Source organism: Haemaphysalis longicornis, unplaced genomic scaffold, assembly GCF_048455015.1.
Source record: "Haemaphysalis longicornis isolate Haplotype H1 unplaced genomic scaffold, Haemaphysalis longicornis Haplotype H1 scaffold_7, whole genome shotgun sequence".
NCBI lineage: Eukaryota > Metazoa > Arthropoda > Arachnida > Ixodida > Ixodidae > Haemaphysalis > Haemaphysalis longicornis.
The window spans coordinates 126,059,231-126,085,642 of NW_027526422.1; the positions used below are offsets into that span (position 1 = coordinate 126,059,231).

General features: G+C 44.9%; 1 protein-coding gene across 6 annotated transcripts in view; it reads right to left on the minus strand.

Moving 5' to 3' along the window:
* Nucleotides 1-1,582, minus strand: part of LOC144146937 (uncharacterized) — a 60,872-nt gene extending 59,290 nt beyond the window's left edge. For 2 of the 6 annotated variants that reach the window (XM_077678901.1, XM_077678900.1), the window contains exon 1: nucleotides 663-1,577. In XM_077678901.1, coding sequence (XP_077535027.1) covers nucleotides 663-725 — 63 coding nt within the window. In that variant the 5' untranslated portion in view covers nucleotides 726-1,577. Of the gene's footprint in view, nucleotides 1-662 lie in introns of all 6 variants that reach the window. The other 4 variants (XM_077678897.1, XM_077678898.1, XM_077678899.1 and 1 more) reach the window with 4 other exon arrangements.
* Between the last annotated feature and the right edge of the window lie 24,830 nt (nucleotides 1,583-26,412).

Below are 26,412 nucleotides of genomic sequence, written 5' to 3' on the forward strand. Positions count from 1 at the left end.
GAAAGATGGTTACAACGCGAAGCTTTCTTCCATGCAAGCTTAGTTAAAGTCAAATGGCAAAATCCAAACTGCTTCGACCGTTGGCTTCGGTGATAGCCGTTGGATTCATAACGCCAGGGATCCAGGTTTCAATCCGACTACGGGAAGCGTTTTTTTTTTCTTGATGCGCTTCATGCGCCTTCGGTAACCGTCATCTTTGTGTGAAGCCCCTTTTGTAAAGCACGCTTTCCTGCAGCTCTTTCTGGTGGGACATCGAAGGCCGTCAGTGAGGCGTAGAAGGCTTCGCGTGAAAAACAGTCCACCGCTACGTACACCTGGTAACTTTAGCCAAAAAAATTACAATTTTAAATGTGCTCACTGCCATGTAACGCCAAGAAAACGCTGTTCACATAATAAAGGACAGGAAACAAGCTACATTATTGAGTCGCAGCTGGTGTATAATACACATGCCGCACGGCGTAAAAGTTCTGTAACAAATATGCGCGGCAATCGGTTTAGATTTTCGTCACTCATATTTTGCCATAGTAAACAAATCGCCAGTCCCTCCCACCAAAGCTCATATTTTAACGGACCCGTTTCTAGAGGTTGTCGAAACTTGAGAGCAACGACGGACGTATCAACGCAACATCGGTTCTTCCAGAACAAAGGAATACACCGCTTACCTTGCCTCCGATACCGTCGATTGGATGTAGCCGCCGTGGGGGACAGCACGAATGTTCCGCCATGATTTCTAATAATCAACACAGGTGATCGCCTTCAACGAGCACGGCGTCAGTTAGTACTCAAGCGAAGCGCACAAATTCCGAACTGAGAGCACCCCTTGTGCGCATTACCGTAGTTTCCGTGGAGAAAGCACGTTCCGACGAAAGTTCTCTCTTGTCAGAATTCACCACGAGGGCACAATTGTAAACACAAAAAAAGGTCGGGAAAAGCATATTCGTAGCAGTCGCACACAACGCTGATGGCGCTAACCGCACTTCCAATAGACCAAGCGATACCTTTGCGTCTTCGTAGGTGAGCGATGATGAAGAAAGCGTTCTAGGAAACGAAATGGTGCAGGAACACGCGTAACTTGCACGCTGTTCTCGGTGAACGCCGCTGAAGCTTCACAACAGCGCTCAAACCACACCTTGTCCGTTTTTCCGCCACTTCCCTGCAAATCGCGGCCACCGAAATCTCGTCCTCAGTTGCCCACATGCATCACGCAGTTATTCGTCTTGCAGCGCGCACTTTTAGGGTTTCCCCGTCTCACTTTGGCCTCTAGCCATGCAAACAAACCAAAATCACGCGGTCGAAAGACAGGCCCACAATCTAGATTGCTGGATGACACACGGGAGAAATTGCGCGAGGGATCATTAGGGCCGATAAGACTGGCCGGCGTGACGTCAAAACAGCACGCCGCTGCTCCTTCAGCTGCCCCGTTGCCGACGGCACAAACTGCGCTCATGCATGCTGTCGGTAGGCATCCGCGTGTGCACAGCTGTCATCCGTACCGTAAACGAGGGTGCGGCCGCTGGCACAGCGGCCGGAAGCGACGTGGCTTCGTTCCGGCACCTCGAGCGAAAGGACGCAGCGTGCTTCCGCTGCTCTGCCAGGAAAGACACGTGTGTGCGCGGTGACAATGAGGGAACGCGCAGGCTTTGGTTGTTCATCTTCACTGCCTGCAGGTCGATGACAGCCGGCCTATGATGCGGAAAATTCTTCTTGCGTTGACTATGCAATATGCAACTCGCCCGGCTGCGTGTAGGTGCGCGGAATGCGCAGCTGTCGGGTCTGGTGCTGTTTGCGCTCGTACATTTGTGATTTGAGCACGATCCGCGAGACAGAGGCGCGAGTGTTCCAGGTGCTAAGATGGAGGAATGCTGAACCTGACACAGTTACGAGATAAAACCTGTAGAGGCAAGCGTTTGGATGACCTTGTCAGAATCCCATGACTGATGTTGCTATCCTAATGCTGCGCCTTTTACAGAGAAGCTGAAGCGCTTTAGAAAAAAAAAATCGAGTTAGAGGGGCTTATATACTTTTCGCACACTGACTCCGAATATCACATTGAATTTTATCATACATGAGTCCGACCGTCATTTATCTTGCAAAACGCACGCGCCCGTTTAAAAGACGCGCGCTCTTCGTCTTTGACGTCTCTGATTGGTCGCGCTTTTTGTGACTACAAAGGAGGACACCCTTCGACCAGACTGGATATTGGAAGCATTGGGAACGATCGCGCAGTACTCACGCTTGACTATTCTGCGATTTAACTTGCAGTTAAGGGTTTGCACGTGACTAGAAGTTCACTTTCTAACTTCCTGACCTTTTGGTTCAAGAATCATGGCGCTTGAATTTGCTTTACACGAACGATAAACCCAAAACAGTGACTTTCTGGCGTGAGCTGGAGGGTTTAGTCGAGAACATTTCTGAACTGGACAATCAGCATAGGGCATTTGTATTCCTTAGGTTAACATTAGGTGCTTCCTGAACTGTTTGTGATGCATAAGAAACCGTTTATGCTTAAATATTAGGCAGCGTTCTAGAAACATATTACCGGCTACAGTATAACCCGCTTATATCAAACACGGATATTTCGAAATATTGCCTATATCAAACCATTGTGTAATTCTGATAAAAATTACATGCATTTTAAACTTTTTATATCTAACGCAATTTTGCTCATAATGGATATATCGACAGGACCGGGGTAATTGGAGATTAATGGGAGGGGCCTTTGCCCAGCAGTGGGCGCAGAGAAGGCTGGTGATTATGATTACGGGATTTTTCCAACTCCCCCGCGCCGGATTTTTCGATCGCCTTAGGCATGCGGCAGGCTTTCCCGCAATACATCGGCCCCCAGCGGTGGCGCGGGTGTCGCTTGCGACTCCCGTGCGAGCTCGAGCGCGTCCAAACCGGCCGTGGCAGGGTGGCAGAGTGCACCAGCTCCACGCATGCATGCCGTTGGCGCCGAGAGCGCTACACAGGGCGCTGCGGGCTGCCGTGTCACGGAACTTCAAGTCTGCGCCACTCGCTGCGCGCACTCGCTCGGTTCGCTGCGTTCGCCGTTTTCGCTTGTATCCATGTGGGACGCTCTTACCGGCCATCAAGAGATCGAGGTCGTGACGCCACAGCCCAAAGTCACGTGATAAATACATTTTCGTCACTCCCTGGGCCGTGAGCCTTTTTTTGTAGTTTTTACTTTTATCACGAAGGCACTGCGCATCAACGTTACTGCGCATAGCATCGAGAAGCTAAGCACTGCGGAAAGGTGTTTTTTTATCACTATTGCGCAAGTGCGCCCTTCTGCAGCGGTGGGTTCGCTTTGGCGTTTTGTTTGATGCCCGAGTTTCTGTCAACGTAGCCGCTGTGGACAGTGCTTACACGATTGTCAAGTGTTGCGTCGAGCTGTTGGTTGATGAACGGGTCACGTATCTGCTGTAAGCGTGTGGCTCGTGTTGCCTGTTCGGCAGTCACTGACTTTACCATAACTCCGTTGTAGTACCAGTGTCAGGCCAATAAAATGATTGGATGACCGATATCGTACTACACCAAAACCAAACAAAAAAAGTGTCGTGGCAGGGCCGTGAACTCGAGCATTCGTGTGTGCTAGATTGATCAGACCTTGGGTACAGTCTTTGCCAGTAACGTTGTGAGAGGGGGGGGGGGTATTGTGGGTTCGAACCTCCTCCGAAAGTTTTCAGGGAAGCGCTTAAGCGAGAATTCGTGTCCCCTTGGGCAAAACTCCTGCCTTCCGATAACCCATAACTCCTTCCGAAAAAAAATTATGGCTACGGCCCTGGTCTTTGCTGATGCTTGCTTGCAACTGCGTGATTTAATTTTTATTGGTCTAAACGAACAGGCACGTGCGGAAGCGAGCCAATCTTTGCTTTCCACAGCACGAAGTCCTAGCTAGGCTAGGTGCAGTGAGTTGCTAAAGACATTGTGGAGACTGCGGACGAAGGAAAAATGTTTTAATATTGACTTCATGCTTTTCAGTACTTGGTTGGGGATTATGAGTGCTTCATTTTAAATCACTCTCTTCCGCGAAGATTGCTGTACTAGAATTCATGCCTAGCACTTCAACTGAATGTCTGCATTGGCGAGAAGGAGTGGGCATGAGCAAGCAATTTACCACACACGCGAGTGCTGGGTGGGTCACGTCTTACATATCTGTCATTGCAGCTAAGAAGTTTTTTTCTGTTGTGTCCAACCAATGCACCCAAATAGCCAGTACATGGATTGTGTTTGGCGTCTGCATCCTACAAAACATTTCTCCATTCATGCATCGTATTTCATAAAATTCTTCCGTTAAATGCACACTCTACGGTGGTGGAGCTGCCCAAAAGCAGAGCAAACCATTAGAAAGTTCATCTGGTGCCTTGCGAATTTCATCTGATTGATCGATTGTAGGGTTAACGCACCGACGCAACGCAGGCGATGAGGCGCACCGTAGTGGAGGGCTCCGGATTATTTTGACCACCTGGGGATCTTTAACGTGGGTCGAAATCTCGTACCCACGGACGTTTTTGCTTTTCGCCTCCATCAGAAAAACGGCCGCCGCGGTCGGGAATCGAACCCGCAACCTCGTGCTGAGCAGCGTAACTCCTTAGCCACTGAGCCACCGCGGCGGGTGCGAATTCTATCTACGCCACTTGTGCGCATACTCATTCCTGAAAAGGGGGAATTATATCATAGCCATCAAGTTCTTTCCAAAGAGGATGTAGCTGTGGATTGCACCAGAACTTGCACTTTTCTTGAGCATGGTGTGGCATTGGACGAAGCTTACGCCTGAGGCCGTCCTCGCCTTTCGCAGAGATTGAAATTGCTTTACGCATGTTCAAATTTCTTAAGAGGAGATTTGAACAAACAGGAGGAAGGAGCCGAAAAAATATACGCTTTACAAGAACAACCGACGAGAAAGGCAAGCAGCTGGTGTATTTGTCGTCCGTTCCTTACGTGCGCTGTTCTTGTAGCGCTGATATTTTTTTATTTATTTTGTAAATATCGTAGACCAACTCAACCAAAACGGGTTTTCAAGAGAACGGTGCTTTAGGAGGGCACTTTAACTTGAAAATATTTGTTCCTATTAAAAGCTATTCCAATAAAACAGCTTCAAAAGCAGAATTTCATATTCTCGCACTGCTGGTGTGGCTGGTCTACACAAAAACACCTATAAGAAATGGAACTAGGAGGGTTGCAGGCTTTTAGTTCAGGCATTTTGTTCCTACTTAAGACCACATTTGTTTAGTGGTAGAAAATATGATTTCATTTCATACCGAGTACCTATAGCATGGCAAAAAAAAAGGAAGCAGCAGCAGCAACTGAGACAAGCTATTTTGATACCACAGAAGTGGCAGGCTTCATCCATCTTGCACAAGAACTGAACCGATGGCTGTTTAATAAGTGGATGCCCTCCCCTGGTTTACTTGGCTTCCTTTGCATTCTGTCTGCCATTTTGTGGAATTTATCCATGCGTATTCTAATTCCTGTGTGGTGGTAGTGTTGTTCCTCACACAACAATATTGTAGTAATGATGTGCACTGTCTGACCTTTTGAATAAACCCAAGTTGTAGGTCGCATACATTGTAGGGCTGGGCTTTGGCTAAACGTTTTAATCCGATTAACTGGCTAGCTTTAATCTTAATTAATCAATTAATTGGTAGCATTTGTTTAAAAAAAATGACTAAAATTATTATTTCAATGATATCCATTAAATAATATTATAATAATAAAATGCTTCTCCGCCCTATCAGTTTTAATCGCTGTCATCTCTGAGCATACTTGCATTGTTTTCTATTGTCACGTCAGGCGGGTTATTTGAACACAAATATGGATCTCAACATGCACACAATTTCAATGCGGCACTCCTGTTTCGGTTTGCTCACGACTTCAACCGATTAAAAAATTAATCGCAACTAAAGCATTAATCGGAAAGTTGGTCGATCAATCGGCCACCCCTAATACGTAGTCCATTCAAAAGTACCACATAACATTCAACGAGCCACAATTTGTGCCTTTCGTAATTTGCACTAGGAACAAAAATTAAAATTTACAACAATATGCTGCAAACACCTCAAAAACAGGAATGTAAAAGAGATCACCAGCACTCTCCTTTCAGTGGGTGTGTTGATAATAGCTGAATTGTTTTTGTACTACCTTCACCAGTTATAAGGGGACAGTGAATTCCCATTAGGTGAAGCAAAAGTCACTGAATGAAGATATTTACTTGCTCTAAGGGCACTGCATGCAGTTTTTGTTTCTCTTCTAATAAAGCCTTTTCACTTTATTGAGTATAGAAGCCACACCTCTATGCATGATAGTTTTGATATAGATACAGTGCTGTTAGCTAACTCTGTGCTTGTGATGTCGGCTCAGAAAAAACTTCGCTGAAACAAACATTAAAGCCAACGTGTTCCGAGGCCCTGTTGCACTCAACACTGACTCTTCTTTTTTTTTCGGGATATTCGATTGCAATAAAAATTGTGCCCAAACAGCCTCGTATCTTTTCCAATTTCTTTTGTGCATTATACTACTCACTTTTTCTCTATAGATGTTAATTCTGGATGGCTAGTGTTGGTATCACTTGAAGCTTAAAGCCTAATTATTAGGTGAAGCCATGCAGATTTTTAGTGGGCGGTGTTCTGGATCTCTCATGTAACTGACCGATATGAACTTTTGGGTGACTGCACACGTGTAAAGTGCACAGTTTGGATGAGCGTCAAAAAAGGATGACATGAACAAGTGCTATTTCCAACTAGGATTTATTGGTAAGATACATTCGCATATATACAGGCAAATTTTTTACACGAGACAGAGGAGGTTGACAGGAACAAGTGCAACAAAGTATTACTGGTAAAGTACAATCGTGTATATAGAAAAACCATGTGCACATCAGTAAAAAAAGCAAATTCCAGCACACAAAACAGTCATGCACAGGCACATGATAATATTTGTGACACAGCTCATGCCCTGATATACAAAATATAACTAGAGGTTGACACTTTAGGCAAAATGTCCATTTTTTTCCTGGAGTCCCTGTAAAGTTTATTCAACAAATGAGCACAAACTACAGGAATTTAAATTTAATGAACTGTTGATTGTGCCTATAAGGGCTTATTTTTAGATTCGTGCCTATATTGGCTTTTTGTTGCCCTAAAAATGCCTTTTTAGGCTTGCCGAGTCTATTTTACGTAACGTGTTGCCCCAAAACATACCACCAGAGTCCACTCTTTAGAACTTATACCTGCTATCAATGTGCAAAGACATAATGAAAATTTACGACTTAGTGACTCATGTATGTGAAGTTTAGTGGAAAGGGTATTACATGTGTCCAGATTGAAAAAGTGTGAGGGCCACTCCAACTAGACGCTTTTGGAGAGAAACTTCCTCTCGGAAACAGTGCAAAGAAGGGAGCAGATGCATCGGAAACTTTGGGGGCAGAGATATTTGAGTCTTAAGAAAGCAGAAGGAGCTGAAGGCAGTAATTTGGCAAAGAGTCTGGTATGGCGAGGGGAAAATGTGGTCGGCAAAGTGGTTAGAAACATTCAGGCTGTGTCTTTGCAATCACCGGATAGAAATATTGAATAGTTACCATGAATATGCTGGAAGACTCAAAGCATCTTCCTGTCCCAGTGTTTTACTGCGCTGATGAGCTAGTGTACACGTGTGTTCCTGCGTTGAGCATTTGCAGTTTTGAGAGCACAATGCACAGTTGAGAGTTCAAAGGCAATTGGAGTTACAATAGCATGAGTGCAGGTGACTATTGACATCTTGATGGGGAAGACTCGCATAAATGACTCGTCCTTCTCTCAGTGGAATGGCTGCTTCTTTGGCCAACCCAAAGTGGGTCTCAGAAACAGTAGTCATGGGTGTAAAACGCCATGGGAAAAGGTGTTTTGGTTAGGGAAGGCTTGCCATAAAAATAAGAGTACAGCGCTATGACCACTCACAGCTGGATGAACTTCGCTTTGCTCTCATTTATAAAGTTTGTGATGATGCTGAGCTGGGTGTGTTCCTGCACTAAGGAAACAGAGAGACAATAAAATACCACGACTATATGTTAATATTCTCGTCCTGTACCGTCATTAGGTGCATTTAGGCCAGGTAGGGCAGTTACAGCTGCAGGAGGTGCATATAAGAAATGCTGATCACCACTGGCTGCCTGCGAGGTGCAGTTATAATCGACCAAATTTAGGGGAAATCCCCAAGGTGGAGTAAGTTTCTGTGAAGGAAAGTTTGACATCCACCTAAATGCAGCCATACAAAGAAAAGCTATACAGCTTTCTCAGAAATTTCGCAGTTGAAGAAAAATTCGTCCTGGTCCAGGATTCGAACCTGGGACCACTGCTTAACCGGAGCAGTCGCTCTTCCAACTGAGCTAACCAGGAGGCTAGTCGTTAGTAGCGCGAAAGCGAATTGATCAACAACTCGAAGTGAAGGACAGGTGTTAATCGACCAGATTTAGGGGAAATCCCCAAGGTGGAGTAAGTTTCTGTGAAGGAATGTTTGACATCCACCTAAATGCAGCCATACGGCTACAAAGGAAAGCTATACAGCTTTCTCAGGAACTTCGCAGTTGAAGAAAAATTCGGTCCAGGACGAATTTTTCTTCAACTGCGAAGTTTCTGAGAAAGCTGTATAGCTTTCCTTTGTAGCCGTATGGCTGCATTTAGGTGGATGTCAAACTTTCCTTCACAGAGGTGCAGTTATCAAACTTTACATGCCTTCAGCTTCCAACTGATTTACAATTTAAAGTTTGCTCTTTTCACGAGTTAGGAAATGTAAAATAGTAAGTATGTGAGGAACTTGTATCCCTGCAAACCACGTTACGTCGTGCAGATATCCCGGAGACGTCAGCAATAGACATTGCAGATGTCCAGGAGACGTACTGTTGGGGTCAGAGTTACATATAATCAACGTCCCCACAACTGCAAAAACCCCATCCAAATAACACGAAGGATCACGTACTGTAGACGTCTCATGGTACTTTTATACGCTGTTTGCGGGACCTTACCTTAGTGGTACGTCGTATGGATATTGTAGCGGTACGCATGCAAGCCGTTTATAGACGTCTGTTCTACATTCTTTTTCTGTCTTCGGCACAAGCATTAGTTTGTTATATTCATGACTAGTGTACGTTAGTATGATATTGTAGAGATGAACCTGTATAATGGAAATTTACATTCTTTATACTCTATCTGGATGTTTGGCCAGCCCCCTTTTCAAGGCTGCCTACGTGTTGTAGGCAATAATATTTCAAATACATGTCTTACTAGCTATTCAGCACTGTTTGCTGTTACTTGTCACCTGGTTTCTAGAATGTTTCCACTTTTGAAGTGCTGCATACTGCATAAAGTCCTATATGTGAAGTAACAAGCTGACCACACACTCTTGCAGAAGCACACGAAGCACTGCTCTAAACAAGAAATGTCGCATCGAAAACAAGTGGCAGTAAGTAACAGCCAACCAGTCCTGATCAGCACAAGTGACCTTGACACTAAGGCAACAACAGTAGCGTCATCGAATTGTACCACCTGCATGGCTGTACAGGCATTCTGAAAATAAACTATCAGGGAAACAATTCAAAAATTAAACTATAAAATGACAGTCTTGCCAACCTAGATGTAAGCAAGTGTAGCTGGGTAGTAAGAAAGCTTTTAATGCACACATAAAACACAAGAGTTCAGTAACACAGTTTATGTTGACTTCACAAAATTATGTAATATGCTTTCGCAACACAACCACTTTATTTTGATTCCTATTTGCCCTGGCCCACAGGGTACACATTGTATATTTGCAAGAATAGTAAACATATTCATGACAAATTAAATAAGTCAAACGCAGCAAAAAGGTTGACAAAAATAGAAAAAAAGCAAACATGACATGTAAACCCAGCGTACAAGCACAAGATAGTTATGCAACTTGAAGTATCTCACAATAAGTGAAATGGGTGAAAAACAGCAGTGTGGAAAAAAACAGTGTGGAAACAAAAAAAATGATTGAATGGTGGTTACAAAAACAAAGCAAATTTACGGAACTAAATAGTTCAAATATAGTGAACAATTTGTGGAACAATACACCAAAAGCACCTTGGAAACACAAACGTGGTGTTGAGTGGTGGGTGTGAGTGCCATACAAATTTGAGATACTTTAAACAAACCAACATCTAGGGAAATGGTTATAGACACTAGAAAAGGTGAGTATACAGAAATGAGTGTACGGCGGTTACAAGAGCACTAGTAATTTACGTGATGAAATAATTCACACTTAGCGAAATGGCAGGACAACAATAAAACAACAAAAACCTTTAGCAACAACTTATCCAAGTCTGGATAGGAAAACAATACAATGTTACACTATTTCAATATTTCACACAAAGTGATATGATTTGGCAACAAACGAAAAAACGGGGAACACGGAAATGATTGAATAATATTTACAACAAGACAGATATACACAACTACATGATTCACACCAAGTGATACGCTCAAGGAACAATAACACAAAATAAAAATGCATCGAAGCAAGGAAATAATTCAATGGTGGTTCTAGGGTGCATGCCTCCATCATCAGTTATGGTAGGGATTCTTGAACAGTTTTCATTCTTCGTTGTGGTGCCAGAAACTGTCAAAATAGTTGCGGACCGGATTGGTTGGAAAGTGAGTAGAAATTTCATGATCCAAAGGCTGAAGGAAATTAAATGCCTCTTCTAGCAATAAAAACTAAGAAGCCGCAGGTTGTCGACAATGTTGATATTTGCGCAGGATGTGACTGACAATAAAAATCTGGGCCCTATACATTGTCTAATGAAAGAATTTGATGTCTGTAACAACACGAAGACATCTAGTTACACACAATTCAGGATGTCGTTCGCAGGTGGAAAAAAGGGTGCTTCTCTTTTTCCCAAACCAGGAGAACTCCTGCGCCGAGTTGACCGTCAAAAGTAGCTCGAGCAGGCGCCTTGTGCACTGTTGCAGTAGCACCTCCCTTGCAATCCAGTTCTTCAATCTAGGCATGGGTACAGGAAAATCTATGTTGTTAATACAGCTTTTTAGGCTGGTATAATACAGAGTGGCCGCCTACCATTGTCCTAGAAAACTACAGTGTATGACAGCTGCAGCTTACCGGTACTCACCTACGGGGCAGATACTTCCAGGGTCAATAAAAGGGTCTAACTGAAATTAGGGACTACTTAGCAGGCCGTAGAACGTTAGATGATGGGTGTAACATTAAGGGAAAGGAAGAGAGCGGAGTCGATCGGAGTCGATGTAATTTAATGCCAGCATTGGCACTACTAAGGCAACCTTAAAATTATGACTGCTAATGTGAGGTACCACTATTTATACGCACTATATTTCGTGAATCGGGACTCTGAGGACATTTTAGCCCAGCTACGGGTCCGACCTGAACTTGCAAAATATTTTTCTGTGTCTATGTTAACCACTTTTTTGAGTGAAGTGACAATATATACACCGATGAAGCCATGTCCACAAAATGTGGCAAAAGGAAACATGCACAAACCCGGACAGCATCTCTGCCATGGACGTACAGAGGGCAACACCCTTGTCTATGACACAAGTTTCGTACTTATAGCCTTATCTTGCCTCGGCCGAAAAGCATTTGACAAAAACTATTGTGTCATTCTGAAGTCTTGAACATATATTTTGATGTCAACGTCATTTGCGACACGTTTTATTCCGCAGTATTGAGCGGTAACCAGTTGAAGTTGAACTCAGTGTTATAGACAAGGGTGTTGAGTACTGTACATCCTGCAGCACAATGGCGAGGTGGGCTAGTTGGTATATATGCATAACTAAACCTTCAAAAACCACATCACTGAAAAACTCGTCCTGTTGTCCTGTTCGCTTGTCTTGTTAGGCCTACATTTTTATTTGAAATATACGTTGTACAGCAGGAAACATCAAGGTAGTGCAAGAAATAGTTACTGCACACTCAAATTTAAACATAGACTTCCCTTAATTTAAACTCTATGTAAAATTTCCAGTGGCCACTGTATTCGAATTTTTGAGGTTAGAATTCTATTGTAGTGAGTTGTTTTGGCAGGCTTTCATTAAATTAGGTGCATTTTGCTTATGTTCTTTCAGTGGCGTCAGCGTTTAAACAACAGACATGTGACAGTGGTGGCTGCGGCATTGCTTAAAAACTGGTAGGAATGAAACCAAAATAATAGATTCCCCCACTCACTTTGGTTATTACTGCACCTACTATGCCCTGAACACAAGCCAGCCGAATATTTTTACAATTCAACTTTGCATCAATATACAGTTAATGAGGCCACACCGCACGATCCTACAATGCAGTGAAGGGTGGGGCATAGATGGCATTGGCTTGCACCAGGAGATAAACAAGTTTAAAAATATTCGTCTCAGCAATGAAGCACATGCAAAATATAAAGACTTAGGTGGCATTTAGGCAAACAACAAACATGACTGGTAGACGGGATAATCAGGACGCAAACAAGACGCACGTGAAGTAAAACATGATACACGCAATCTGCAATTGATACTGGCTCAATTTTACGGCATACAGCAGGCTTTGTTCGTTGCATAGGTGGGATGAATTGACTGTATAGCAATGCTATTGGGGTAGGCCTTCCCCAAGTGAAAGTTGGCAGTCAGTCTTGTTACGAGTTTGGTGTTGCATTTGCAGTTCAGCGCTAGACATAAAAGAGACACCAACTTGCGCGATAACAAGGTTGCTATATTCAGCAGAACGGCGTGTTAAAAATACAAAAGTTACAATTGCATTCTTTGAGGCTGAGCTGAGTTTTTTTGCGTTCTTTTAGGAATGAGTCATCATCTTCACCCACCAATCTACGCTCACTGCAGGGCAAAAGTCTTTCCCATAGATCGTCAATTATCCCGGTCCTCCGCTAACTGCGATCAATTTACCCCCGCAAGCTTCACCTCATCTGCCCATCTAACTTAATTTCTGCCGCCCCCTGCCACGCTTGCCTTCTCTAGGGATCCACTCTAGCTACGCTTAATGACCAACGGTTATCTTTCTTTCGCCTTACATGCCTTGCCCACCTCCATTTATTAATTTCTACTAATATGTCATTAACACGCGTTCGTTTCCTGATCCCCTCCGTTCTCTTCTTGTCGCTTAATGTTATACCTATCATCTTCCGTTCAATTGCGCACTTAGTGGTTGGGCGCTTCCGTTCCATGGCGTGCTGAGTATCATCGCACAAATTTTGTCATTCTACAGTTTCTCTGTCCAAATCGCAGAAATATATTCGCACAGGATATAACAATGAAATTCCTGCCACTCGTGTTCATTACATCACTGCTGCACATCAGAGTTTTCCCGTTCAGGGGCACAATCTCTCGTTCTGTTTTTTTACTGACTGTACAAAAGGCGCCTTCTACGCTGCGAACGCAAACAAATCCCGATGACACTTCTGAGGCGTTGTGCCTTCACGCACGAGTGGGAAACGAGGCTGTGCTAAAGAGCATGGACCAAACCTCCACACAGCTAGTCCACTTTGGCAAATCAGCATTGCGGAGCCACTAGGAGCAACGGGTGTAGCTGGCAGGGCGCAAGATGATGTTTACGTCAGGTGGTGTTGCCATTCCTATCGGATGTGTCCTGGTTTATGTCTTTCGTGTCTGAATAAAACTCAGAGTTCACCGCATTGTCCTATTTTCTCTTATGTTCTCGTCTACGTGCGCTATAAATCCATGGAAGATCGCGTCACCAACAACTGCTTTTGTTGAGGCACGCTTCACAGGAGTTTGAACTTCGACTGGTAGGTTCGAGGGAAGGCGTAGGCCAATGGAGCGGACGGGGCGGAAACTAGAGTTTTAGAATAACGTACGCAACCGTATGCAAAAAGTTAGCGAACGCTTATTCTTTGCGTCGTTCTCACTGCACATGCGCCGTACGTTAAGCCGCTTCTGCATTTGGTGAACGGAAGCGAAATAGCGTGCCTACGTAAGGCCGCTTGCGTTTCTAACAGGCGGCAAGAAGCGCGACAAGCATTCACGGTTCCGCCTTTCTGTCGACAGAAATTTACCTCCGATGGAGAAAGTTCCTTGCTTTACGAGTGCTTAGCACATCTCCCTCGCACAGCTCTGTATCGTCGTGACATCGCTGACTGTCCAAACAAAGCTTTGTAGCCAGGCAAGCGAACGAAGTGGTGTGGGTGTGTGTGTGTTGTGGCCGCGTTCGCGATGAGATGCGACGTTGTGCTTCTGCGGTGAACAAAGCGCAAGCGTTTATCTGCTTATCGCTCCGCCCCGTCTGTAACGCCACCGCTTTATTTCGAAGGCACGTTTCCCACAACGCAGCAACAACGTACAACCCATATGCCTTTTCAGAGACATGCTGGCAAAACTAATAAACCGTGATATTTCATTAGTAATGACGCTGAAATGCACAATACTCACGAGGGGAAGGCGACGAACAAGGTCGCAACTGCAACGGTCTAAATAGCGTTGCATCGGTGACAACTGTCGTCGCGCTTTCGGCTCGCTGAGCTCTTCCAGACGAATTGAGTTCACAACACAATTCACACGGCTGCACACAGTCTTCTTTCATTCACAGTAGTAACAGTAGACATTTGAGTAACATTCAAGGCTCTCATCCTGTAACACGTTTAAACTGAACGGCGCAGCACGCGTCTGGCCGTTGCACTCGTTGAACGCCGAAGGTCATGACTAGTGGATTGGATTGGCTCATATGATCTGGCTTTATAGCACCATCGTTATTTTGCGGTCTCAAAACAGCATATACAACAATAAACTTTTCAATAGTTCGAACTGTAGCGTTAGTACACATTTAGTGTATTTTATGTAGTTTTTATCTTAGCGGGAGGAATTTATACTCAACTTTGGGCACTGCGCGAAATGACGGTGAGATATTTGAGTGGCGCCCCCTGGATGTGACGTCTGAGGGACCCGCTCCTCTGTCGTCTGCTACATGCGCGCCGCGATCGTCCGGTTGTGACTGGCAGCAGTGCCTTTGCTAGAAATCGCCCGCTTTGATGTTCTGGGGCCTTAAAAAGCGTGTTTTTATTCAGATTCCGACAGCTCTGAATAATTTCAAGCTTTATCCCGCACAAGTTTACAACGCACGAGGAGAGCGATAACGTCTTTCAGAGAGCACCGCTCTGACGATCGTGCGTAACGCGTCCTACCTAGCGTATCTGCGAGTTTCAGTGCTCAGAGCTCCTTGGTAAGTATTGAAAATGCGTAAGCTTCCCCGAAATATTTCTGAGATGCTCTTATGAAGACTCAACAGTGTAATGCTACGTATGAAGCAGGGGGGAGCACGGCAGGAAATAAAACGGGTGTTTTCCATTTCTTTCGTTTTTGTTGACTTGTGTTAGATGAAAGTTTTTTTTTCTGTGCCCAACGCATTCATTTTTCTGCACCGTCCCAGGAGGTTTGGAGATGTTTTTAAGGCTCACAAAGTTCATGTGGACATGCAATGCAATGAGATTTGTGCTACGCCGCAGATAATGTTGTCCACAGTACTCAAAGAAAGCTTTTGCGCACCAAATTTCTATCGAACCATCGTTATCGTAACGAACTCAATCTCAACGCGAACAGTTATGCCATGATTACGGTGTTGAAAACTTGATATACTCGCTAACGAGCGCAATAAATAGTGTACATGCCAATTTTCAGTATAACACTATTCGAAACAAATGAATATGTCCAGGCAGCTTTTTATTGTTTTCCAACCACTTCAGGCGCAAAGAACAAATCCTGGGCAACTCGGGGTGACGTTCGGTGAATTGAAGAATGAATCTTTCTCTCTCGTCTGGGACTGAGGAGCTTGCCCACTAGCCAGCTCGATTTTACTGTTAAAGTTTTCTCCTCCGGCTGGTCCTCCTCCTCTTGAGTGCAGTTCTACTATAACGCCTATCTGAATATTGGGATAATATGGCTGTGGCAAATGTACCAAAATATCCCTCCAAATTTGAACAAAAATGCCTTACTGTATGTTTGCAATACCGGTTACTCGTCTTGCTCAATAAGCCTGCATACTGCATACTCAATAAGCCTGCATACTCCCTGGTATAAAACCAGCACGCGCCTATACACACAGAAGGTTGTTTGGAAACCAACCTACATTATTTGTGCCCCATAGTGCATGTGGAACGTTAAGTGACTTTATATAATAGTTTCGAGCGTTAGGCAAGGTTGCCAAATCTGTTTTACCTTACATATACGATTAGCTGGAATCGTATTGCCTTCTGCCAAAGCCGACAGCCCTGAAGGATTGGAATTTGTTTTGGTCCTCCATTTTCGCTGTTGTCGGTTGTCAGCCTCCGGCTTTTACGTTTGTTCGAAAGACTGCTGCATACAGAGGCTGACGCCTAGCTCAGACTCTTCGCGCTCCTCACGGGGCCAGCTTCACAGCTATGCATGGGCGACGCCGGTAATGTTTTTTTCCGGAGCGGTATCACAAACTATACTTAAAATCACGCCTTGAGCTAGTTTACGCTATTTTATATTGTCTTTTGTTACGAAAAAAGTTGCGCATACGCGAGATCTAGTGCTGACAAGCACAAAATCTCAACCGCGCGCAAAGAAACATCGGAGAGAGCGAGCACAAGGACCAAGTAAAATGGTGGTTTCAGTGAATGAAACTCCTTTAGGCATCAAATTTTGTTCAGGCATATGTTGAAGATAATTTATTTATTATGTCCTCCGCATTTATATTTCTGTAAAAGCAATATTGGTGATAACAAAACTTGCACAAAACCCCTCGGTACAAAACCCATACAAAACACATACAAAACCCTCGGTAACATGAAAAGGTTACGGCTGCGGAGAGTTTGAAAATAAGGTATAGCAGATATAGCTAAAAATATGCAACTGTGATAGACATGTACGAAGTAACAAGCAGACATACCAGCAACATCTGAACAACGTCAGAAAAATATGTCTAAATACCGTCCACAAATGAAGCAGCAGCAACATTTAGAGTACGTCTTCAGCATAGTTGAAATAACGTCCCACCTTAAGGTACCAGCAACGTTATCTCAACATCCAAAAATTTTCAGAAAAATATCGCACGTTGTACGGATGTCTAATAGAGATACTGCTGGGACATAGACGTTCGGATCTTTTTGGGACGTCGCAGAGATGTTAGTGGTTTGCTGGGCTTGCAAAAATTGCTACCCGTGCAAGCATCGCACTCAGCCACCAAGAGCGCAGACATCAAGGGCGATAGCAAGCTAAGTGCAATGGCTTGGCTAATCTCGCCTTTACCATAAAACTAATTGTCCGTTAGTGGGACTGACCTCTTCAGCTTTCATTAAAGGTTCTCTCTCTCTCTCTCTCTCTCTCTCTCTCTCTCTCTCTCTCTCTCTCTCTCTCTCTCTCTCTGTCACCATGGAATTCGTAGATATACCAGAACACAGTGCACTCGACCACGTCTCATTTGCGCATTTACCTGTCGCCGAAATAACAAGCCGAATGTGGTACGTACAGCTTGGCACCCCAATGCACACAATAATTTCCACATCACTGAATTCGCTGCATCACAGCACGGCATATCCTCGCGGGGTGAACTCTTTTGCTGCATGTTGTTGCTGACGGCAACGGGACTTGTATACTTGTAGGATATGGGGGCGCACAACTAGTGGTGTCACTCTTCGTCCTCGATTTTTTAGGGAAAAGATCGGTGTCGTCGTGTTGTCGCTGTTTCACCGGCGAGGGCTCAAGGTGACGGCTTCATTCGTGAGCTGGTTCAAAGAAGCAGAACACGACGCCGAGGGACACTTCGACGATACACTTCAACATATCACGGGGGTATAATTTACGTCAAAGGATACCAACTCTGGCACAGAACAAATTCCCAGGGCAAAATGACGCAATAACAATAAAAAAAAAACGGCGAAGCGACTGTAGCGCGCGCACACGATGCCTTTGGCAATCGCCTCCACATGCTTTGGCTGAAGCCTTAGGTGAAACTAAAGGAAGCGACGGCTACGTTGACAGAAACTCGGTAATCAAACAAACGACAAAGCGAACCCACCGCTGCAGAAGGGCGCACTTGCGCAATGGTTATAAAAGACACCTTACCGAAGTGCATAGCTTCTTCATACTATGCGCAGTGCCTTCGTGAAAAAAGTAAAAACAACAAAAAAAAGCCCACGGCCTAGGAAGTGACGAAAATGTCTTTATCACGTGACTTTTGGCTGTGACGTCACGACCTCCATCTGTTGATGGTCAGTAAGAGCGTCCCTATCCATGCTTGCCTTCGCTTTGTCGAAGACGCCGAGGACTCCGCACCGCTTCCGAGCCCGAGCGAAGCCTTCACTGCCGTTGCCCTGCTACGGCGATACTGCAGTGCCACTGAGGGCAGCGTTCTTGTGCTTGTCGACTATTTAGATACCTTTTAGCAAGCAGTCCCCAGCAACTCGTTGCGCTCCAAGAAACAGGCTCAGGTGGATGCAACTCCGCCGTTTTTCTGTCCCGTGACTGCAGCGATCCTAACGTTTGGGGGCTGTACTACATACGAGTATAAATAAACGTTGTTGTTGAATTTTATATTTATTACCAGGTTACTTATTAATTACGGAGTTTTTAATATGCAAGTGAACTTAAAAGTTGCAGTTCGAGATTGCGAAAATACGAGCGCCACCAGGAGTGGAAAACGGGAACCGCGCCTTTCTACTTCGCACCGCTGAAAAGGGGCGTTTCTTGTCGCGCCCACAGGTATGCTACGATTCACGGTGTTCCGAGGGTCGTTTTTTTTCACCGTAAAATCCGTTTCATCGAAACACACGCATGCATGGATTCGCGCCGTCATCATAGATCGTGCTGTACTAAGTGGTGTCGAAATTCTTCACGCCAGGCCGCATAAAATTCGTTTGGATCCCGGCGGGCGAAAGGTACGATCTGCATGCTGCTCGTTTTGCTTTTCTACGCTTGCACGAGATAGCAGGATGCGGTTGCAGCAGTAGCTTTATAATTTAAGTGAGCATACACATGCACTATTTATTTATTACATTCTGACTGTCTTCTTTGACTCTTGAATTACGCATGAAATGCGCGGCAGAGCAGATGGTAATTTATCCAATGTCTACATTAGCTACATACGTTTGTTTATACGGTGCGTTATTGATTTAATGCGTTTCGATCGTGTGTTTTGCATTTTAGCGCAAGTGAATGCACGGTATGCAGCAAAATGTATACGAGGCAACATATACAAAAACTAATCGAAGAGTGTGAGCCTATCTGCACTTTTTTCTTAGCTTTTGATTGTCTGCGTTTAGTTTGTTTTCGTAGCATGCGTTGCTGTTGTCAATATATTAATAATATTAGTGTGAATATTATAATTATTATCAGTATTATTGTTATCGTTATTATTATCAGCCTATTTATGTCTACAGCTGGAGGAAGGCATCTCCCATACACTTATGGCTCAAAGGGTGGGTTCCATAGGTTCATATCGTGTTGTTAGCATTATGTTAACTAAGTAGTGACTACATAAATAATTAATTGCGTTTCAATTGTGTGTTCTGAATTTTCTGTTCACGTGAATCAACGAAACATAGCAGAATGAATTTGTAGCAATAACTACACAAACTGAGCAATTACTGTATATGTTTATACTACCACCATAACCACAATTCCGCCACTTATAATTTATAATTTACGCTTAAATTCCGTGCTTCGAGTTTCAGCTTTAAATACAAGAACAATATATTCACAAAAACGAAGTTACAGCTATAAGCCGATAAATAATTAGACAATGCATGCTTAACCTTTGCTAGTAATTTATTAGAGGTTTTTAATTAAGGTTTTTAAAACCGGTTTATTGCAGGGCCCGAGAAATACCTGAGGAATACATAGTGCGCGAAAGCATATATGCATGAATAATTGCTTAGCGACTCTGGTGTAGGATGGCTGCTTTTGTCTGCACAAATGTATTTTCAATTAGGAAGAAAGGTGGGTCGTTGCCACTGAGCATTATGATCGCACAAACAGAAAAACGTATCCGCGTCTCTTAATAATAAAGGATGATTGTAATTTAAAATTTGCCTTTACGATAGGTGTTGTCACAAGTCGTCTTCGTAGCCAAAATCAATTTAAGAAAGAAGGATTCCTAATACATCAGATAACATTTATTTCTAATACATATGCCAGTTTTCATCCAAAACTATGTGCGCCCGAAAGCCGCTTTAAAGCTAGTATTCATTCTAACCCAAATATACAAACGTGCTTGTTGATGTTCCAGATCTCGCGTTTGGCTCCAGTGTTGAGAAGGCAGGACCTGGCTCATTTACCACCTCGACAGATCTACAGCAGCTACCGGCTGTGTCCTGCCCATTTCACCAGCAGAGACTACGCGGACCGTGGACAGACAAGGCACTGGACACATATGCACTGGCTGGATACCTGGTTATTAGCATGCGGCCATGTGCCGTGCACTTTTGTTGGCGACTAAAAGCGTAAAATATCCAAGTTGTGTTTTTACTGTATGGATGGTACATTTAGGCAATAAAAATTTAAATAACTGTACTCTTTATTCTTGTCTAGATTGTGTGTACTTATAAATCAAAGCAACGTCGTACTTATAAGTGGTGGGAAAAGAAGTGGAAGCGCAAAACTTCATCGATCAGAAAAAAAAAACAATTGCCCTTTTGATAATGTGGCGGGTTGCGCAACAGGAACAAGGTCGTGCGCTGGCCATCTGAATATCTTCCACTCGCCCAATTTACCTTGCATGTGCGTCCCAATTGAATTTGGCGCTCAATTGCCTGCGCCTCCCCCCCCCCCCCCCCCCCGCTCGGCTTTTCAGTCCTCATTAGGATGGCGTCTCCCAGTACATGTCTGCAACGCGCCGCCATGTTTTTAGTACCGCCCCCAAACACCATGGGTTTGTCCGGCGCTGCGAGCGAATTTCGCGTCCCATGCAAGGTATAGGAAGTTTCACTCCCCTGGCAGGCTACACTGACGCAGTTCTTCTGCCCCAATAAATGGTTATTTTCTTTCTGAGAAAGTGTCGTATGAATAGTGAACTGCAGGGTGGTAAGATCTCAGCGTTAGCTCGTGACTCCGTCGGCAGGACTGCTCTCGTGTAAGTTTTTTTGCTTCAATTTCTTTATCGAGTTTTCGCTATATAGAAGTATTTTACAATCATCGCGCTGTTCGATTTAAGCGGGCTGTACTGTTAAAGCAGGTGCGCCATCTCTTGAGGATTTCATAATTGATTGATTAATTGATTGATTGTAGGGTTTACGCGCCGACGCAACGCAGGTGATGAGGCGCGCCGTAGTGGAGGGTTCCGGATTAATTTTGACCACCTGGGGATCTTTAACGTGCGCCGAAATCTCGAACACACGGGCGTTTTTGCTTTTCGCTTCATCAGAAAAGCGGCCGCCGCAGCCGGGAATCGAATTTTATAATTACCGAACCAGGTATACTTAATGTACTCCTTAACTTAGATGAAAAAAATCTCCTGGACCTGACGATATACCCAATGCATTTATAAAAACATACGCGGAGTGATGCGCCTAATTCCTTGTTAATATTTTTAATTTGTCTCCTTCAACTGGAGTCCTGCCGGAAGATGGGAAAGTGTCCTAGATTAAGCCCTTATTTAAACAAGTGGATAAACAGTCAGTTACGAATCACTATAGCTTTAACGAGCACTTGTTGTAAATTATTAGAACATGTCCTTCACAAACACATATCTACTTTCTTAACAACGCATTCGATTCTCTCTTCAGCACAACATGGTTTTAGGGGCGGCTTTTTCACTGTGACCCAACTTGTCGAAACCGTACATGACTTCGCCGTGACTATCAATGACCGTTAACAAACAGATGTGATATTTATAGATTTCGCGAAAGCGTTTGCCAAGATATCTCATGTATAACTAATGATCAAACTACGTGCCATTCTTAAAAACGATAAATTTTGCAGTTGGATTCAATCATACCTTAGTTCACGTTACGAATATGTCATCTTGAGCGACACTCCTTCTAAAATAGTACCTGTCACTACGGGTGTACCCCAGGGTTCTGTTCTGGGTCCGTTATCATTTTATCTTAACGACACTGTTTTCAAGCATGACATGAAACTTAGGTTGTACGCTGATAATTGTCTGATTTATTCTTCTGTGGACTCTTTGGAAGATCACATTATCCTTAATTTAAAGCTGAACGATGTTAATCAGTGATTCAACACATGGCAGGTGTCTGTTAATTATAAAAAAAGTGCTGTTATGTCAATCACGAACAAGAAGCAACCCCTTCTTTTTAATTATACAGCCGTTAATAACGTGCTAATGCGGGTAACTGAGCATAAATATCTTGGTTTACATATATTTAACAACTTGAACTCGGATAAACACATTACAAACGTTGCTAATCAATCAATGTATAAACTTCACTACTTGAAAAGGTTTCTCTGAAATGCTCCAACAAGCATAAAACTACTAGCCTATAAGAGCATCGTGTTACCCACTCTCGATTATGGAAATATTATTTCGGACCATTTCATGGAGGCTACCTTATCTTAATTAAATCGCGTACAAAATAAAGCAGTCCGTTTTATTCATAATTGTGATGGCCGTGCCTCAGTTTCCGAACTGACAGTCAAGGCTGTTTATTGAACATTGCGGACAGAAATAAATTATGCCGCCAACGCTTTCTTTTTAAAATTGTGAAGAACCTTCTCAAAAGCGATACTCATCAATACTTAAAGGAGTACTGATACGAAATTTTGGTGTCACGTTTTTTTCGCTGCTATGCGTGCCTACCAGCCCACTAACCATAGAATGACAGATTAGACGGTCGAGGGCAGCGTAAACATTCATTTACGGCGTCGTTTATTCGTGTCAGTTTTGGTTTCGACAAAACGAACGCCGAGCGGCCGCCATGACAGAAGGTATCACGTGACGTCACCATTCTTGCCGTATCGCTGCCGCTCTGGAAGCGCACGCGAGCGAGCGCACGTGCGCGCCCAGACCGCCGAGGCCTTCGCCGTCCCCGCAGGCCCGGGCAGCAAGACATCAGTCCCAAAACCATGACGTGTACACACACTCGAGCAGCGCGCGCCAACCACAGCCAGCGCGTCGGCTTCGTCACGGGAGCCCCGACGTCGGCAGTTTGGGGCAAGTAGCAGGTGATGTCATATCGGTCCGCTCTGGGCTTGCTCGTGCGGGCGAAGATTAAAATGGATTTTAAATATGTTTCGCAGAACGGTTGCTGTTGAAACTTGCTTGAGATATATTCTGATAAAATGGAAGCGTTCTACATAGTTATCTCAGCTTTGAAATTTCGTGTCAGTAGTCCTTTAACGTATTTTTTTTCAGGTCATTCATCCCGCCACCGTCACTCGCTGAACTTAACCCCATTCCAGCCGAACAACAATGTCTTTGAGTATTCTTTTTTTCCAAGAACAGTGGATGAATGGAATAATTGATTGATTGATTGATTGATTGTAGGGTTTAACGCGCCGACGCAACGCAGGCGATGAGGCGCGCCGTAGTGGTGGACTCCGGATTATTTTGACCACCTGGGGATCTTTAACGTGCGCCGAAATCTCGTACACACGGGCGTTTTCGCTTTTCGCCTCCATCGGAAAAGCGGCCGCCGCGGATGAATGGAATAACCTTGAAAGCCATGTTGCCGAACAAACTGATAATAACAAATTTGAAAGCCTACTTGACTTTAAACTTTTCTTTCTCGTTGTTCACTTGAAATGTGCATAACGAGTTCTGGTTCTCGGTGTATATTGTGTGCGCCGGGAATTGATGTGTACTCTTTTTTTACAGTGTGTTGTTTCAATGCATGTATCGGTTTCTTTTTTTTTATGTGCCCTACGCCAGATCTTATCCCTCCGCCACTGTAAATTGGCATTCAGTTCAATTTTGTTTTTTTTTTTGCTTAAGTTCACGTTCTTTCTGTCGGTGTTATTGTGAAATGTATCACATTCTTCTTTCCACCCTGCTACGACCCCTTAACTGGGGTCAGCAGTATTGTACATAAATAAATACGGGAAAATATGGCATTCGTACGCTGTAAACGTGGATGCGGGACATTATTTGCGTTACCGGAATCTGCATAAACCATCAGGTTAACTAGGCTTCCCGGTTTCCTTTGTTCGTTGTCCCCCCCTCCCCCCATTTTTTACTCATCCGTACACATACTCATACGCACCAGGGCGCGTGGGTGCGATTTTTGCAGCGGCGCTACGGTGCCTCCTCGCACTTGCTCGATCAGCGGCGTCTTCTTCAGGTTTGACTTGCATTTTTTTATGCACGTTTATTTTCCCACATGGCATATATATGGGTGTATGTGTTGATGACTAAAGGTGATTAGATTAAAATGAACATGTTCGCTTCGTGGATGAAGTAAATGAGTGAACGATGATGGCGCCCATGTGTCCATGCGCCGTATGCGGAGGCGTCGTCTACGCGGAGGCTTGTCGCCGCAAGGTGCCGGAGACTCGTCGGCCTCAAGGCGCAGCAGGACCACAGCAAGGGGTGGACGTCGGCGATCGCGTCACTGCGGTGGCAAACTGGGCAACCAGGGTTTGTTAAGGAACCTCGGTATTTAGGCCAGTGGCGGGTCACGGCGGGAGTTAAGGCCACCCCCACCCGAATCCTCCTGAGCGCAACCTCCTCCGCGCGGGTAAGACCCGGGCGAGGGTGGCAGCACACGGTGGAATGAGAGCACGTTTCCGGCGGCGGAGGTGTTCCTTTCTCGTCACCAGGAGAGTGGCATCATCCAGCTTTAACAGGGAACTCGGAGATGAAACGGATGCTGCCAGTCGGGCTGCTACGTGTGCCTTGCAGTGGTCTGTGAGTAGGTCACGTGGAACCGATTCAATTATAATCTTGTGAGCGATCCCTGCCGCAAGTTGGTGAATACTCTGAGCCAGCACAGGGCTACGACTAACTAACCGTAGTAGGCGGACTGCTTGTAGAGCATCGGTGCGAACTAAGATGCGCGCCCGGCGTGCAAAGTGATTTCGGTTACAGTAATCACAGCCTCTCTGATGGCTACAAGTTCTGCACAGAACAATGACGGAGGTTCCGGGACCATAAATCTGGTCGTCTTGCTGAGGGCTGGATGGCCAGTGCAATGAATTGCAGTGGCAATCACAGTATTGTGTATACTGGCCTCGGTATATAATATGGTCTAGCTGGGTGGAGGGTGGCTATCCGTGTCGGCGATGCTTTCTTTGAGGGCAGACGCCGAAATGTTGGAATCTGGACGACGAAGGTCAGTTGGTTTGTTGCCACTCAATGGCACGAACTGCCACTGGGGAAGTACTCGCTGCGGTAGGGCTGGTAGCGTATGAGAGACTACGTAAGCTATTCATGCTTGCGCAGAATCACACAGTGCAGCCTTCAATTTCCGAGCTTCGCGACGTTGATGAACACATTCATCCAACGTGTTCAGCTGGGCTTGTTCCTGGAGAGCAACTATAGGGGTGATGCGTGGGAGCGCAGTAATTTCTCTCATAGCCTCTCTGTTAATCGCTTCCAGTCGATCCCACTGTGTTTCCGTCCAATTCTGGAACTCAGGAGAGTACACCAAGCGCGATTGTATAACTGCTCGCACTATTTGTTGCGCCACGTGTGAGCTGGCTATACCAGCTTTGGGAGCATTACGGCGTACCAGTGACAGCGTTTAAGCAGCTTGACGTTTAGCCTGAGCAAGCCAAGCTGTCGCCTTTCCTGACTGGTGTATCAACAATCCTAGGACTTTGATTTTTGGGCTCTCTAAAGTGGTTGCCCAGCCAGTTGAAGGTAGATGGGACAAGCAGCAAGCTTTCGGCGGCCCCAGTGGTTGGCAACGGATGTGTGTTATTTTACTCGTTGATAGCTGAAGGCCCACCGAAGAGGCAAAGGCTGGGGTGACATCCAGGGCTGATTATAGAGAACTCGTTTGAGTTTCCAGGTAATGGTGAGTGCTCCACACGGTGATGTCATCGGCGTAAATGAGAAATTTAACATGCGATACATCATGAAGGCGCCATGCCAGTGACATCAAGGCCGTATTAAACAAGGTCGGAGCCAAAACCGATCCTTGGGGCACACCACGTACGGGAACGAAGGAACCAACAGCTTGTCCGTGAAGGGGTATCCCAAATGTCCTGGCTTGAAAGAATGACTGCACCAACTGCCGCACCAGCATGGGAGGGTGGAGCATATCAATTGAGCCCTGGATAGCAGCGTGACTGATGTCATATGCTTTTTGGATGTCCATTGCTAGGATGGTCCGGACACCATGACTGCGGGTTGACGAAAAGGTTGATGTTGCCGAAACGCTAAGCCCGTCGTCTGTGTCAAGTGATGGGCGAAAGCCGATTTTCACGGGGTGGTAACACTTAAGGTGTTCAAGCCACCACGACAAGCGAGTGGCTAGCATTTTCTCTAAAAGCCTGCAAACCGTCGCCGTAAGTTATATTGGCCGAAGGTTTT